Raw genomic sequence first — 16,847 nt, 5'->3', positions numbered from 1 at the left:
TGATGCTGGTGTGAGGCCCCGGTGGGGGGCTTGGCGGATCCCGAGAAGCCAGGTAGTCCAGTGAGGGGTTCCCCTGGCCCACTGCCGACTTCTGGTGAGACGCCAGTCAGTTTTTACAGAGGAGCAGGGTGGGAGCTCAGGAGACTGCTCTCCAGGGTCCCAGACTCTCTGGAACAGTGTTGTTCTAAGACAGAACTCTGCTTTAGAATGGCCTGGGGGTGTCAATTGTCAGTGCAGATTTCTGGGGTTCATTTGAGATGTGTGAAGGGGTGACTCAGGAATTCTGTTGTAACTCTGCTTCCAATAGCTGCTCGCCAGTTTGAGAACTGATCTAGAAGGTGGGAAAGACCTTGGCTTGTTTTTGCTTTCCAGTTCTAGGTCAGGACACCTGCTGGGCTGGAGCTTGCATTATTAGTGTCACTCCAAATGACCCTGCAGATGGCCTCTTTCATGTTTACCTCCAAATCCGAGTTAACAGTGTTGAATCCTGGACCTCCAAGTGACCACACTTTTCATTTAAGCCCTTTGTTTTAAAGATGGGAAAACAGACCCAAAGTCATAGCGGGTCAGGACTGGAATCGAAGACTGGCGTCCTTAAGAGCCTCTCTTTTCAGGGCCCTTGGGGGCTGGGGGCCAAAGGAGTGGAGAGAGCAGTCTCCAGGGAGGCCGCCCTGGGCTCCAGCAGGCTCTGTGGATGGCGTGGCAAGTGAGCGTGCCCGAGCTGGAGGACCGCCTGCAGTGCCCCATCTGTCTGGAGGTCTTCAAGGAGCCCCTGATGCTGCAGTGCGGCCACTCCTACTGCAAGGGCTGCCTGCTGTCCCTGTCCCGTCACCTGGACTCGGAGCTGCGCTGCCCCGTGTGCCGGCAGGAGGTGGACTGCAGCAGCTCCCCGCCTAACGTCTCCCTGGCGAGGGTGATTGAAGCCTTGCAGCTCCCCGGGGACCCTGAGCCCCAGGTCTGTGCGCACCACCGGAACCCTCTCAGCCTCTTCTGTGAGAAGGACCAGGAGCTCATCTGTGGCCTCTGCGGCCTGCTGGGCTCCCACCAGCACCACCGGGTCACGCCTGTCTCTACCGTCTACAGCCGCATGAAGGTGGGCAGGGAGGCTGCTGGGGGGTGGGGAGCCAGGCCGCCCCTGGGGACACAGAGCCGGGTCCTGAGCCCTTGGGGCCATCGCCCGGCACAGAGGGGTCCAGGGCCAGCCTTGTTCTGGAGCAGAACTTTCGGAGCGTTTGATCATCCACGGATCACCTTTTGAGCAGCGGCTCCAGTCTCCAGGTGCTGGGGACTAGGTGACCCAACGGGTGGAGAGCCCCCTGCGTCATGTGCTAGCCCCCTCCCCTGCTTTAGTCTTCTCTGTAGCCCTCATTAGATTCTTGAGCGCTCAGGGGACTGCACTCTCAGGCAGGTGAAGACAGGGGCTTTGTTTCATTCCCTGGGCTATTTCCGTGCCTAGGACTGTGCCGGCCAGGTAGTAAATACCCAAAATGTATGTGTGGAATCAATGGATTCCTGCCCTCATGGACTGTTGCCTCAGAATTAGCAGATCACTGTTTATGATGAATAATAATAAATAAGAATGATGCCATCTTAGGTTAGTCTATTGATCTAAGGCTTATGAAGAGTGGGGTTATTGCCGTACTTGCAAATGAGGAAACAGGCTCCGAGAAGGTAAGGGTCTTCGTCAAGGTCATACAGTTTGTCAGTGGCAGAGCTAGGACTCACACCAAGGCCAGTTTTCATTCCCCTGGCACCAGATCAAGGAAGGACAGGAAGAGCTTTTGGAAGGAAATTGTAATAGGGTACCTGGCCCGGTGTTTGGGTGGGTGGGGGGCTGGGGCAGTAAGGATGAGGAATGAGGAAATTCAGGGGAGGGGGCAGGACGAGGGAGAAGCATCGAGATCCGTAGACAGAGGGGCCCCTGGAAGCTGTTGCAGGGCTTTCCTGGCTGAGTGCTCTGGGCAGCATTTCTTTGCTCCTTCAACCCTGGGAGAGAAGTAGGAAAGGTGCACAGGGCCAGCCAGGTCGTCCACCAGCTTCCCGTACCCACAGACATTTCCTGGGCATCTGGTATGTGCTGGGTGCTACACTGGTGCCCATGGTACAGCAGTGGGCGAGAAGTTCACCCTGCACCAGAGCTCACAGTCTGGGGGTCTGACAGAGTCCCGTGTATCAGGTGCTGCTGTCAAGGTTAAGTACAGGCAATGGTGAGACCATCTGGAACATGGCTCCTGCGTGGTCTCAGGTGGTCAGGGAAGGCTTCTTGGAGGAAGTGGACTGGTAAGCTGAGACCTGAACCATAAGGAGGACTTGAAAGGAAAAGAAAGGGAGGAAAAGCATCCTAAGTATAAAAAGAGCATGTGCAAAAGACAAGGAGGCAAACAGCATGGCACGTTTGAGGAATTATACATTGTTCCAATAAGCACGAGGGAGAGTGAGGTGGGAGTGAGGTGAGGTAAGCGGGGGTCAGGTCATGAAAAGGCCTGTGTGACATGAGACAGGATTAGAGGTTTGTTCAGAGAACCAGGGTTGGAAGGTTTTAAGCAGAGTCGTGATGTGGCTCAATCGCTCTGCCAGAGGATAGATTGGAGAGTGAGGCTGGGAATAAGAGATTGGGAGTAATCTACATACAGGCGGTCATTGAAGCCACAGGTGTGGAGAAGACCAACCAGGAGAGTCTGCAGGAGTGATGGGGAAGATGATGCCCCCAGGAGCATCAGGACTTAAGATTTGGGTAGAGAGAGAACTCTGAAAAGGGGCCAGAAGGAATTCACTGAGGGAGCAGGAACATTGGCTGAAGGTAGCCTCCAGGAAATCAGAGGAACAGAGCATTTTGACAGGAAGGAAATCACTTGTGTGAAATGTCTGCTGAGGATTGAAAAGAGCCTGTCTGGTTTAGCAGTAAGAATTGGTTATCTTGGCAAGAGTAGTTTTAGGGGAGTGTGAAAGGAGGAAGCCAAATTGCAGTACAGTGAAACTGAGTCAAGTTTTAGTAGCAGAGGGCTGCCTGGCGGCGGAGGAGACTCCTGGGAGCACAACATTTCTGGCTAGGAGTTGGGAGGGCTTGGGTCCTGCTTTTGGATGTGGGTTTTTGTGATCTCAAGACTCCCCCGTGTGCTGCAACTAAGTTACGTTCCATTTCAGATCTCTTTCATGCATTCCTGTTTTCCCCTATTGATTGGGATCTTAAGATACTTTATTTATTTGCATAATTCTGTTTCCACTCACTGTGGCCCAGTTGATGAGAAAGAACTAGTCCCATCTCTCTTTGCCTTGGGAAGTTTACCACTGGGATGCCCTTCTCAGGCTCCTATGAGATCGGATGCCTTGTTATGGAGAGCAAGGAGTCTGTGTTCGTTTATCTCCATGCTGGCTCTATTTTTTTCTCAGCTCCCTTCCGGAAAGGCTCTTGCAGCTGACTTCTGCTTGGGCACTGTCTAAGCCAAAGATTCTGCGCACTCCATGGGCACAAACCAGCAGGACTCCATTAGGTCGTGCAGCCAGTTGGTGCTCTAGGTGGTTCTGGTTGGATCCTTAAGGTTAAGTCAGATATGGGGCCAGGGCAACCTAGGAGAAGTTTACTTCAGCCTGGGAGGCCCTAAATCCAGGCTGGGCTCAAGCCTGCTGGAGATGGATTCAGGTCTTTATAGGGAGTGGGGGGTCACCAGGTGACCCCTCCCTGGGCCATTGCATGCACCATTGACTTCACTTGGGGCCAGCCTTTTTGTGATGACTCTTGATGAAATGCCCACTAATTCTGGACCTGCTGGTGACCAGCAAGTTTACCAGGTGGGTTCCCTACGGGCAGCATTCCATGCAGGGAGTGTTGACTTCAGATTGGCAGTCGCCCCGCTTGGATGTTGTGTGGTGACTTCTGGTGGCTGTAACGACGTGTAGCATCTCTGTCCACGGCATAGAGAGTGATCACGTGGAGATCTCTTCTGTCCAGGCAGTCCGTGCTGTCAGTGTGGAATATTCTTGAATAGCCTTTCCTATTTTGTGCTTGTGGCCGTCGGGCTGCCCCTGGGAGCTGGGGGTGGTGGTGAAGGGGTCGGCGGCTTACGGGGCCTGTTGCCTCCAGGAGGAGCTAGCAGCCCTCATCTCCGACCTAAAGCAGGAGCAGAAGAAGGTGGAGGAACAAATTGCCAGACTGGTGAACAACAGGACCCGGATTGTCGTGAGTGCCCCGCCCCTCTGTGCCCTCCCCTGGGACCAGCCACCCGCCTTCCCTTTCCTGCAGAGCCCAGTTCTAATCTGTCCTTTACAGGAATCCATGCCTTCCATATAAAGCCAGAATTCAAAGCATTCCAGGCTGGGGTGGGGGAAGTGCAAAGGCTCTTAGAGGAATTCAGCACAGTTGTCAGGACTGTCGCCAAGTCGGCTTGTGTCCTCCACGTCCTTGAGACTGAGATAACCTAGAACCCAAGTCCCGGAGGTAAACAGCTTAACACGTGGGCATAACTGCCCGCCCTCTGCCACCTGTGGCTGCTTGACATTGACAGCCTGGGCAATGCCCTCCTAGCACCTTAGAGCACAGGCACGGAAAGGCTTGAAGCCCTTGGTGGCTGTCTGCTTTTCCTAAATGAGGGGCTCTTGGGTCTGGGAGTCTGTGGAGCCTGGGCCCTACAGGTAGTCATGAAACGAGCAGGAGACCAGCATCCGTTGAAAGTCAACTCAATTAGTCTTCCTCATCCTGGAGAGGGAGCCCGCTTTACCCCGTCTGATGGAGGCAGAACTCAGGGTCACATGGGGAACCCTTGTTATCTCACTCCAAAGTCTGCTCTCCAGGGCCTTCCAGACTTTTTTTCAGTTGTGGAACCCCATGATAAAGCAAAATCTTACGTTCACACTTGTTAGCAAAGATGGGCAAAAGCAGAGCCACTGTGTTGGAACTGGGAGCTGGGGGCCCAGCCTCTGCCCTGCCACTGTCGTCCTCCCCCGGGGGCCACATCCGGGATCCCCAGGCACAGTGTGTGAACACCTGGCAGGAGTCAGCCCTGGGACTTGGGTACCAGGACCAGCCCGGTCAGAAGGCTCAGGAAGGCCTGAGCTGCCAGGCTCTGGGGACGCCGAGGTCAGCCATGGCTCCTGCCTTGCCCCTCCCTGTCCCAGAATGAGTCTGACGTCTTCAGCTGGGTGATCTGCAGTGAGTTCCAGGAGCTGCACCATCTGGTGGACGAGGAGAAGGCCCGCTGCCTGGAGGGGGTGGAGGGTCACACCCGTGGCCTCGTGGCCTCCCTGGACGTGCAGCTGGAGCAGGCCCGGGGCACTCGGGAGCGGCTAGTCCAGGCTGTGGGTGTGTTGGAGCAGTTCGGCAACGAGAGTCACCATGAGTTCATCCGGGTGAGTGGACAAGGGAGCGTCCCCTGTGCCAAGGCCACCGGGGCGCCAAGAGCCTCCCCCTTCCTGTCAGCTTCCGCATAGCCTTGTCCATGCTCTAACCCTCCTTCCTCTTGTCTTCCAGAAGTACCACGCCATGGCCTCCAGGTAATAACCTCGGAGGGCACTCTCAGCGAGGGCCTGGTGGCTGTGGGCTGGGGCATCTCATCTCCACTAGATCCTCCCTTCAGTTTTACTGGTGCCGGGAGCAGCTGCCCACATCTGGCTCTGTACTGAGCCCAGGGAAAGTGACAGCCTTGCCTTTAGGGGTCTCCAAGCCTTGTGGGAGGCAGCGGTGAAGTATGGTTACATCACTGTGGGCACCTAGAACAGTAGAAGTTCACACAAGCTAAAGAATTAACACAGAGGGGGAAGTGACTGGGGGGACATCGGCAAAGGCAGCACACAGGTGGGATGGCTGAGAAGGGCAGAGGACAGGCGTTTGCCAGGCACACTGACTCACGTGAAAGGGTAAAGTGTGTGAAGGTTTGGTGTATTGTGAGAATTTCAATATCATGGGTGTAAAGGCCGATGAAGAGTAGAACAGGAGATGAGGTGGGTGATGGTGGGTAAGGAAACATGCACCATGGCTTGTAGGAAGGGGTTGGATCCATGTTCCAAAGCCAACAAATGAATCACCTGTGCAGTTCCTGAGCCTTTCTCTGCCACGTTTATGAGAGTCTCCTTGTTTTCTCCAATTTCCCTTAGTCTTAAGGACAATTTGGTTAGAAGCATTGGCTTAAATGAACGGACAGAGGATCTGATTGGCTGAGTTTGGTTCCCACTCCAGCTGGAGCTGAGGGCCAGGGTCACCCGATACAGAGAGGTGGTCCTCAAACAGTGCATCAGAAACACCTGGAGGGCTCAATTAAAACAGAGGTCACTGGGCCCCAGTAATGAGTTCTGATTCAGCAGCCCTGGGGTGGGACCCAAGAAAATTTGCATTTCTAACAAGCCCCCAGGTGCTGCTGCTGCTCCCAGACCTGCACTTTGAGAGCTACTGATGTAGAGTGTTTCCCCTTCCAGGAAGGAGGCAGGTCCCCAGAGGGGGGCGGTGGGGGGTGGGGGGGCTGGTACATGGTGGGCATCTTCAGTGCACGGTCTTCTGAGCTGTGGCTTGGCTGGTGGGACCTGCGTCTGGGTGAAGGGCTCGGGTGCACGGTAAGCAGCTCCACCATCACTGTGGACCTTTGCCCCCAGTGCAGAGCTCCAGCAGGCCCGGCCCCTGGAAGGCACGTTCAGCCCCATCTCCTTCAAGCCAGGCCTGCACCAGGCTGACATCAAGCTGACTGCGTGGAAAAGGCTCTTCCGAAAGGTTCTGCCAGGTGAGACCCCACCCACCCATCCTCCTTCCAGTGTATAAGGTGCAGAGAACTGGAGGCGGGGCTGGCACAGCTAACAGTGAGGGCGCGGTGGTGGGCTTCCGCCAGCAGGGGGAGCTCAAGCCCAGTTCCATCTCTTACTAGTGACTGGGAGAGTTGTGTAATTTTTGAGCCTCAATTTCCTCATCTGTAAAGAGCCCACCTTGCTGGGCTGCGTAGTTTCTAAGTAGATGTGTGTGTGTGTGTGTGTAGATTAGTGCTTAATAAATGGCAGCGGCTGCTCTGCCAAAAAACAACTCGGACCTTTAATTAACTCCTTCATTACTAGCACATAAGGAAGATCAATCAATAGACTGATTTCATCCAACAAAGGCACAAACAGGGTTGATGTAAGAACAAAAGGGGGAAAGGGGAGTACAAAAACTGCAGATAATCTCTGAACCATGAATGTTGTTTGCACGTTTTAGGTGTAAACTGATTAGCTGGCAGCGAGCAAAGAGGTCAGTTGGGATAGTTTGTCCTTGACTGGGCTGCTAGGGTATCCAAGAAAGCCACTGCCATTGTTAGAGTCTCCAGAAAACCTGGGGACTGAAGCTGAGGCACCCACGTGACAGGCCGTCTCCCAGATCCTTCCATCGGCACCTCTGCCTTAGGCAGGCCGCAGCACCGGTTCCCTTGCCAGAATGCCTGGGCTTGCAGCAGCCCATTCTCCACCTTTCAGGCATCATTCACTCATTCGGCAAATGTCCTCAGGGTTGCCTGCTCCAGGCCCCCAGCCCCTTCTAGGCCCTGCGGATACAGGGAAGGGGCCGACTCAGTTCTTCTCCCGAGGAGCTCAGGGCCTGCCATCGGCCTCCCTTGGGGCAGGGCCTGCCGCCTTCTGCGAGGCTTGAATACACATCTCCTCTGATCTCTCCCAGCCCCGGAGTCCCTCAAGCTGGATCCTGCCACGGCCCACCCCCTCCTGGAGCTCTCCAAGGGCAACACGGTGGTGCAGTGTGGGCTCCTGGCCCAGCGGCGCGCCAGCCAGCCCGAGCGCTTCGACTACAGCACTTGCGTCCTGGCCAGCAGGGGCTTCTCCTGCGGCCGCCACTACTGGGAAGTGGTGGTGGGCAGCAAGAGCGACTGGCGCTTGGGGGTCATCAAGGGCACAGCCAGCCGCAAGGGCAAGCTGAGCAAGTCCCCAGGGCACGGCGTGTGGCTCATCGGCCTGAAGGAGGGCCGGCTGTATGAGGCCTTCGGCTGCCCGCGGGCGCCCCTGCCCGTGGCCGGCCACCCTCACCGCATCGGCGTCTACCTGCACTACGAGCAGGGGGAGCTCACCTTCTTCGACGCCGACCGCCCCGACGACCTGCGGCCGCTCTACACGTTCCAGGCCGACTTCCAGGGCAAGCTCTACCCCATCCTGGACACGTGCTGGCACGAGAGGGGCAGCAACTCCCTGCCCCTGGTGCTGCCCCCGCCCAGCGGGCCCAGCCACCTCGCCCCCCCGCAGCCCACCAAGCTGTAGCGCTGCTCGGGGGGCTGCCTTCCCAGCTGGGCACGGGGGCTCGAGGGGTCCCACTGGCTCTGGTGAGCAGAGGTTATGCAGTCGTTCGGGGAGGTCTTCCTGCCTGGGTGTCCCTAGAAACGTTTAACGATAGGGAGAGAAGGACCATGGTCCCATCCCCAGCAGTCAGGGGCGTGTTTATTAACCTCTTTCCAGGCTATTAACCTGCTTATTAACCAGCGGAGCCAGGCCTTGGGGCCCGCGGGTCAAGCTGGGCTTCCCTTGGGCCCTCCTAACCGCGATCTCTGCTTACTGTTCCCCCTGAGGGTGGAAACGCTCCCACACGTGACTTCCCCCCATCACTGTGAACTTTAAATAACTTTAAGGATAACAAAATTGATGTTATTTCTTCTTTTTCAAATGATTTGCAGTTATCAACTGCTGTACGCACCCACTGCTTTATGCTCAGGCCTTTAAAAGCAGCTCCAGCCTCTGGTGGGGCCACATCTTGCTTCCACCCCCTTCCCATCGGTCTCTGGTTAGTCACAGCAAACACTCTGTCATTGCTCTGTCCCCAGAGACTTCTCTCAACTTCCCTCTCTGTTAGAGAAGATGGAAATGACACTCCTGCAGAGCAGAAGCAAGTAGGGGCCAGATGGGTGTGTGGCCCATCCCTGAAAGCTGCCGGGCACATGGGAGTGGATCCAGAGCCCAGGTCTGTGATGCTGAGCCTGCCCTGTGGTCACACCAGACCAAGGCTGGGACAGCTGAATTCCTTCCCAAGAACGTGAAAATTGGAAGAGAGAGAGAGAGTGGCTGGGGCTGAGTCATCTGAGGTCTGGTGCTTTAGAGAGAAGCTCCCCAGCCTTGTGCCCTGAGGTCTGTGGACCCGTCCAAGAGCCTTCCTTGGGTCATAGCCCTGCCCTGTCGCCCTGGCATGAATCCACATCGGCCACACAGACAAAGTCTCAACCCACAGCCTATCTGAACGATCCTCCAGGAACAGAAGAGGGAGGAAGACCGTGAGGCGCTACCTCAAGGCCATCTTTACCGACCTCCTTATCCTCACGGGAGACTCAGGACATCACCTCCCTGGCTGTGAGAAGCTCTGAAGCTTTCTGCCCCCCTTTCCTCCCAGTAGGGCTGCAGTCTATAAAAGAGCTTAGCCGCATCTAGAACTGGCTCCTCAGCAACGGGATATCCCACAAGTCAAGTTGCAGCCACGAGCCCTTTGATTTCCACACCATCCTTTTTGGCGTGGGCAACAAGGCCCACGTGCAGCTTCTGCCTTTGGCTAATCTTCCTCCTGCTGTCTATGTAAGTAATAAACTGAATCAAAAGCTGGTTGTTGTCTCTTGATCAGCTGAATCTGTCAGGCCTTGGCCTTGGTTGCTATATGCTTGACACCTTCCAGACTTGGCTTTTGGTTTTGCAGCTCTTCCTTCAATTCCATCAATCTACCTCCACTCTCCACCCTTCTCCACCGTGCTGTGTCCTGGGAGGCTGGCCCCGCTGGAATGCAAACCCCTCTGGCTTCCTGTTGGGTTCAGCTGAGGGGAGGGCCTGGCAGGAGATCCCAGGGCAGGAGGGGGAGTTGGAGGTATTTATTTTCCTGGTTTTCTGCCTGCTGGGCTATGCGTTGGCACCTTCCCTCTACTAAAGACTCCTGGCAGGCAGCCCTCTCCCTCTGCTACTCTTCCCTTGTTCCTGTCAGTGAACAGTGAGCACTACACCATCTTCTGTAGGTCCCCTTAACTCTGACTGTTCTTTTAGAAATAGTTCCTTCTTTAAACTCCCCTCAACTACTCCCTTATGTGCACCTTTCTGCCTCCAGCCAGACCCTGACAGACACAATGGCATACTTCTGCACCCATTTAATAAATCCCCTCTTTTGTTTGGCTAACCAGAGTTAGTGTTTGTGTTTGCAACCGAAAGATCTTAACTGATACACATCCAATATGCAGAAGGCAGAGAAAAGAGCAGTTAATTCTTCATGTGGAGTTGGCATTTAAGCTGAAAGAAGTGGAAGACAGGCAGAGGAGAAGAGCCTTCAGGGATCTAGGTCCAAAAGGGATGCTGCAGCTGGAGCTGGGCCTGGAGATGATGGTGGGGGCTGATCCGGGGTGGGGGGCATCTATGCTACTTTAGTGTATGTTAACTTTGTCCTGTGATGACGACAGCGTGGGAGTGGGCGAGTCTGCCCAGGGAGGAAATATCCGACTGACAGAAAGGAGGTCAGAGAATGGAACACCAGAACCTAGGGGAGCAGCTTAGACGGGGTTGCCAAGGAACCTTAGAAATGGGCAGAGAGATGGGAGGGTATGCTAGCAGGAGAGGTCATAGAAGCCAAAGCTTTCCAACAAAGAAGGTGTGTTCAACAGTGCCATGAAACCCCAGATTCAGCAGGAAAGGCCTAAGGAATATTTGGAGATTCTTGGTAGTTTGGGAGGGACCCATCTCAGTGCAGCTGGTGGAAAACGGACTGCAGGCAGTTAGATAATAGCATGTGATGAAGATGTAAAGGCAAGGATTGCTGATTCTCCATTTAAAAAGTTTGATAGTGGGACTTCCCTGGTAGCACAGTGGTTAAGAATCCACCTGCCATTGCAGGGGACATGGGTTTGATCCCTCGTCCAGGAAGATCCCACGTGCTGTGGAACAACTAAGCCTGTGCACCACAACTACTGAGCCTATGCTCTAGAGCCCGTGAGCCACAACTGCTGAGCCCATGTGCCACAACTACAGAAGCCCACGTGCCTAGAGCCTGTGCTCCGCAACAAGAGAAGCCGCCACAACTACTGAGCCTGCCTGTGCTCTAGAGCCCGTGAGCCATAACTACTGAGCCTGTGTGCCACAACTACTGAAGCCTGCGCACCTAGAGCCCATGCTCTACAACAAGAGAAGCCACTGCAATGAGAAGCCCACACATTGCAACAAAGAGCAGCCCCTGCTCACCACAACTAGAAGAAAGCCCGCACACAGCAATGAAGACCCAACACAGGCAAAAATAAATAAGTAAAACATTAAAAAAAAATTAAAAGACCCAGGTCAGCTATCACTCAGATCTTGATTTCTTAATACCATTCTACAGTAAAAGGAATGAGGGCTCCTTGGAGAACTGGCTGATTCTGGGACTAGAACAGGAAATACACCAAATGAGCCTTGGTATCTTGTAGTGCCAGAAGGCAAGGAAATGCTCAAAACCAGACAAACATGAAAAAAAAAAAAAGTACAGTAGTAGAGCCCTGTGAAAAGGATATAGGAGCCAACTGAAAGCACTTCCAGTGGCCAAAACAAGAATAATTTGAGCAACAAAATATTTTGGATTACAGTCCAAAGTATAAAATAAATACCCCTGAATCCATACTGATATAAATAAATGATTGTTTAATTAAATGGGGGAGAAGAGATAAATCTGTGCAGAAGAATTCCCAGTAATTTTCATAGCTACTCCACCCTCAAGGAGGGGGAGCATAATTCCCCTGCTCCTTAAATGTGGGCTACACATAGTGACTTCTTCCCAGAGAGGACAGAGGGTTACAGAGAAGCTTTACAGTGGAGAAACTGGACAAACACTCCCTCAGCCAGGTGATCAAGGTTAACATCAACAGTGATGTCACTTTAGTACTATGTGCCCTTGCTCTGATGTAATGAAAATGTCCCTTTACCTGTGGTCTTTCTCCCCAAAACTCATAACCCTAGTCTAATCATGAGAAAAACATCAGGCAAGTTCCAAGTGAGGAACGTTCTACAAAATACTGACCAGGACTCCTTAAGGTAATCAAAGTAACCACAAACAAAGAAAGTCTGAGAAACTGTCACAGACAGGAGGAACCTTGAGAGACGTGACTAAATGTAATGTGGTGTCCTGGATGAGATTCAGGGACAGAAACGACATCAGGTAAAAACTAAGGAAATCTGAATAAACTGTGGACTTTTATCAATATTGATGTACCTGTTACCCACTCACCTGAAGGAGGGGGGATTGTTTTAGGATGGGTCAACTCCAGTACAGCTGGTTGTCCAGAACCACATCAATTTGTGCTCTGTTCTTCCATTCACTCCTTCACTCATTCAACAGTATTTATTAAGTCCATACTGTGAGAAAGACACTGGCCTTGGAGCTAAAGGTAGATGAGTGTCAAGACAGACAAGGATTTGCCCTCATGGAGCCAGATGGAGAGACAGAGAATAAATCATAACCACATATGGAATAGGTGCTATGAAGAAAACAGATGATGTAATTTGATGGGGGAGGAGGAGAGTTCCACTAAAAGATCACTTATGAACCAACCTATAGCTACAGGAGTGCGTTAAACCTTTAAGTGACTCAGTGATTTTATTGTAGACTAGAGTCAACCTTCTTGCAAAACGCTTGCTTACGTGCTGTTAGTAATACAGAGAATATACAGGCTGGAATATTCTAGTTCATGGAGTCCTGTCTACTTGAATGCTTGAGATACAAGTGTACTGGTTTTTTGTTTTTTGTTGTTTTTTTTTCTTCTCAATCAACCCATTATGTAACCAGTAACCACATGGGTGCTGTAGACCCAAATACCACACAATCCCTGTCCTCCTAGGGGTGAGGCTGGGGAAACGTTCCTATAGATGAATCCTCACAAGGATTGCATAAGAGGCTAGCCATTGGGAAACAAAGAGTTATTTCTCACATCACGTGCCAAACCTAATTCCTCAGGAATTTAAGTGTGAAATGATGAAGCCGTAAGTGATTTCTATATTGTAGAGGCATGAAGCAGTTTTCAAGCATGACACCAAAGGCAGAAACCATAAAGGTAAGTATCTTAAAAATGAGAACTCTATGTTACCCCAAACAACTATAAACCGCATTAAAAAGCAACAATAGGGACTTCCCTGGCAGTCCAGTGGTTAGACTCTGTGCTTCCACTGCAGGGTGCGCGGGTTCCACCCCTGGCTGGGGGAACTAGGATCCCGCAGGCTGAGCGGCACGGCCAGAAAACAAAAAAAAAAGCAACAATAAACTTGAAAAAAGGGCAAAACCTAAGATAAGAGGTATATATTGTTAATCCATAAAGATCACCAAGGGAAAGATGGTAGAAGAATGAACAAAAGACATCTACATGTCACAACAGAAATACAAATGACCAATAATATATGAAAATATTCAACCTCAATCACAGAAATTAAAACATCAATAAAATCTCATTGTTTGCCTGTGAAATCGGCAAAGATTGAAAGAAAAAAGAGAAGAGCTACGAAGAAGTGGTGAACCGGGCTCCCAGCGTCGGCCTCCACTCCCTGCCAGGCACCTGGCACACGCCCTGTGGGTACCTGGATGGGCACTGTGGCTCCCGGATCCGGAACCTCCGTGTCCTTTGACCCCGGAAGTCCGGGCGGGATGGGCGGTGCGGAGCCGGGCGCGCTTCACGACTAGAGCCGTAAAGGCGCACGCGTGGGCGGGGAGCATGGCGCTGTACGCAGCGGCGGCGGCCGTGCTGGCCGGCGTGGAGAGTCGCCAGGGTTCCCTCAAGGGGCTGGTGTACGGCAGCAGCTTCCAGGTAGCGGGGTACGGGGTTCGGAGTTCGGGCCCGGGAGGGGGGCCCGGCGGGGGCCTCCCCCGGCCCGGCCCCCGCCTCACCTGGGTTCTCTCGGCCGCGCGCAGAACGTGAAGCAGCTGTACGCGCTGGTGTGCGAGACGCAGCGCTACTCCGCCGTGCTGGACGCAGTGATCGCCAGCGCCGGCCTCCTCCGCGCCGAGAAGAAGCTGCGTCCGCACCTAGCCAAGGTGACGGGTCGGGTGGGGTGGGGTGGGGTGGGGTGGGGCGGGGCGGGCGGGGTGAGCCCCTTCTAACCTGGTCCCAGCTCCGCCACCGTGCACGGTGTGACTCTGTCAAGTCGCTCCTCTAAAATGAGGAGGCGCAGCCCCTCGCTGGGTTATGAATTGAGGTGGGATGAACATTCTTTACCTTGGAGCCTTGTGTGAAAGATAAAGAACGGAAGTGCAAAGTAGCGACGGCAGGGACTCTCTAGGTAAAACAAAACGGTGATGTTGACCAGGGAGGAGGGTTGGCATCCAGAGCTTTCCTGGTGAGAAGCCGTGGGGAAAGGGTTCAGGACTGGGAAGCAAGGCACCAGGTTTAAATCATGTACCTGCCATTAATTTCTTGTGTTACCTTGAATGAGGTGTTTCACTTTTACCTGTTACCGTCTTGACAGGTGGTCTGTTTAGCTCTTCCAGTTCCAACACTGTGGCCTTCCAAGATATTCATGCTCAGGGTTTTCTGTCTTCCTTTCCCCATCCCCAGGTGCTAGTATATGAGTTATTGCTGGGAAGAGGCTTTAAAGGGCGCGGGGGCCGATGGAAGCCTTTGCTGGACCGGCACCAGGCAAGGCTGAAGGCCGAGTTGGCCCGGCTCAAGGTTCGCCGAGGTGTGAGCCAGAATGAGGACCTGTTGGAAGGGGGATCCAAACCTGGCCCAGGTGAGCTGGAAGGAGTTGTGGAGGTGGAGGTAGCCATGGGGCCCTCAGGAGAGGGCCGTCCATGTTCCTGCCCACTCACTGCTGATGGTTTCCTAGCCTCCCAGGTGCCTCGATTTGTACGAGTGAACACTCTCAAGACCTGCTCTGAGGACGCAGTTGATTATTTTAAGAGACAAGGATTCTCCTACCAGGGTCAGGCTTCCAGGTGAGTTTAGAACCGTGACTGGCTGCCCTCATCTAGGAAGGAGCCTGGGGAAAGGGATCGGTGGGGAGAGAGTCAGGGTGGTTGTGACTGCGCTGAGGTTTGCTTCCTACTTTTCCAGCAGTTTCTCCATTTCCTTTCAAGGCCTGTCTTCCTTCATCCTTTAAACATTGGTTCTCTTGGGAGCCCTGTTTTACTGATACATTTTTCTAAATGTATCCCTCAATTTCTTCTCTGGCTCTGACTTCTACTTCTCACCTGATCATTCTGTCTCCCAGTCTAGGCTTCTCTCCTATTGTCCTACTCTCAGGTTCATGTTACTGCTTCACAGACACTACAGTCGCAGCACGTGTCAAACCAAATTCATCTTTCTTTTGAACTCTGCACTGTCTTTTTTTTTTTGCGGTACGCGGGCCTCTCACTGTTGTGGCCTCTCCCGTTGCGGAGCACAGGCTCCGGACGCACAGGCTCAGCGGCCATGGCTCACGGGCCCAGCCGCTCCGCGGCATGTGAGACCTTCCCAGACCGGGGCATGAACCCCTGTCCCCTGCATCGGCAGGCGGACTCTCAACCACTGCGCCACCAGGGAAGCCCTGCACTTTCTTTTTTTTAACGTTAAATTATTCATTCAAAATTTAAGATTTAAGAGAAATGCTGCCAAAACAGTGTGCTTAAATGCATTATTGGATTATTTTGCAGCATCCTTTTTTAAAATTGACATATAACACGTTATTACCTTCAGGTGTACAATGTGATGATTGATATTTGCACATATTGCAAAATGGTCACTAGAATAAGCCTATTTAGCATCTGCCACCATACATAGTTGTAAATTTTTTTTCCTTAGGATGAGCACTTTTAACATTTATTCTCTTAGCAGCTTTTAAATATGCAATGCAAGATTATTAACTGTAGTCACCATGCTGTACATTACATTCCCGGGACTTATTTTATAACTGGAAATTTGTACCCTGTGACAACCTTCACCCATTTCGCTCACCTATACCCCACCCCCTGTCTCTAGTGATCACAAGTCTGTTCTCTGTATTTATGAGCTTGGGTTTTTGTTTTTGTTTTAGATTCCACATAGAAGTGAGATCATACAATGTATGTCTCTTTCTGTGTGACTTATTTCATTTAGCATAATGCTGTTAGGGTCCATCCATGTTGTCGCAAAGGGCAAGATTTTATTCTTTTTAATGGCTGAATAATTTTCTGTTGTGTATATATATCAATTTCTTTATCCACTTCTTCCATTGATGGACACTTATGTTGTTCCCATGACTTGGCTGTTGTAAATAATTCTGCAGTGAATGTGAGGATGCATGTATCTCTTTGAGTGTTTTTGTGTTCTTTGGATAAACACCCAGAAGTAGAATTGATGGATTGTATGGTAGTTCTATTTTTAATTTTTTTTTTTTTTTTTTTTTTTTTTTTGCGGTACGTGGGCCTCTCACTGTTGTGGCCTCTCCCGTTGCGGAGCACAGGCTCTGGACGCGCAGGTTCAGCAGCCATGGCTCACGGGCCCAGCCGCTCCACGGCATGTGGGATCTTCCCAGACCGGGGCACGAACCCGTGTCCCCTGCATCGGCAGGCGGACTCTCAACCACTGCGCCACCAGGGAAGCCCCTCTATTTTTAATTTTTAAGGCACCTCCATACTGTTTTCCATAGTGGCTGCATGAATTTATGTTCTCACCAACAGTGCACAAGTGTTCCCTTTTCTCTACATCTTTGCCAACACTTGTTATTATCTTTTTGATGGTAGCCATTCTAACAGGTGTGAAGTGATATTTTGGGTTTTTTTAATTGTTGTTGTTGTTTTTATACAGCAGGTTCTTATTAGTTATCCATTTTACACATATTAGTGTATATATGTCAATCCCAATCTCCCAATTCATTACACCACCACCCCCCTCCCCTGTGCCACTTTCCCCCCTTGATGTCCATAGGTTTGTTCTCTACATCTGTGTCTCAACTTCTGCCCTGCAAACTGG

At 52.2% G+C, this 16,847-nt stretch overlaps 2 protein-coding genes across 2 annotated transcripts in view; both read left to right on the top strand.

Annotated features, from left to right (window-relative positions):
* Window positions 1-694: 694 nt before the first annotated feature.
* TRIM50 (tripartite motif containing 50) lies at window positions 695-8,211 on the top strand (the record flags this gene model as incomplete). Its single annotated transcript, XM_082644569.1, has 6 exons — window positions 695-1,093; window positions 4,082-4,177; window positions 5,113-5,343; window positions 5,465-5,487; window positions 6,580-6,704; window positions 7,622-8,211. 6 exons carry the CDS (start codon window positions 695-697, stop codon window positions 8,209-8,211), a joined length of 1,464 nt encoding a protein of 487 aa, XP_082500695.1.
* Window positions 8,212-13,613: 5,402 nt separating this feature from the next.
* The window catches only part of NSUN5 (NOP2/Sun RNA methyltransferase 5), a 33,237-nt gene continuing 30,003 nt past the window's right edge, over window positions 13,614-16,847 (top strand). The window contains 4 exon segments of the mRNA XM_082644381.1: window positions 13,614-13,727; window positions 13,832-13,954; window positions 14,475-14,649; window positions 14,746-14,854. Coding sequence (XP_082500507.1) covers window positions 13,635-13,727; window positions 13,832-13,954; window positions 14,475-14,649; window positions 14,746-14,854 — 500 coding nt within the window. The 5' untranslated portion in view covers window positions 13,614-13,634.

The sequence above is a fragment of the Mesoplodon mirus genome (assembly GCF_964341445.2).
Source record: "Mesoplodon mirus genome assembly, chromosome: 15".
NCBI classification, from domain to species: domain Eukaryota; kingdom Metazoa; phylum Chordata; class Mammalia; order Artiodactyla; family Ziphiidae; genus Mesoplodon; species Mesoplodon mirus.
Note: the sequence above shows the minus strand (reverse complement) of the source record. Positions and strands in the feature narration are given on the sequence as shown.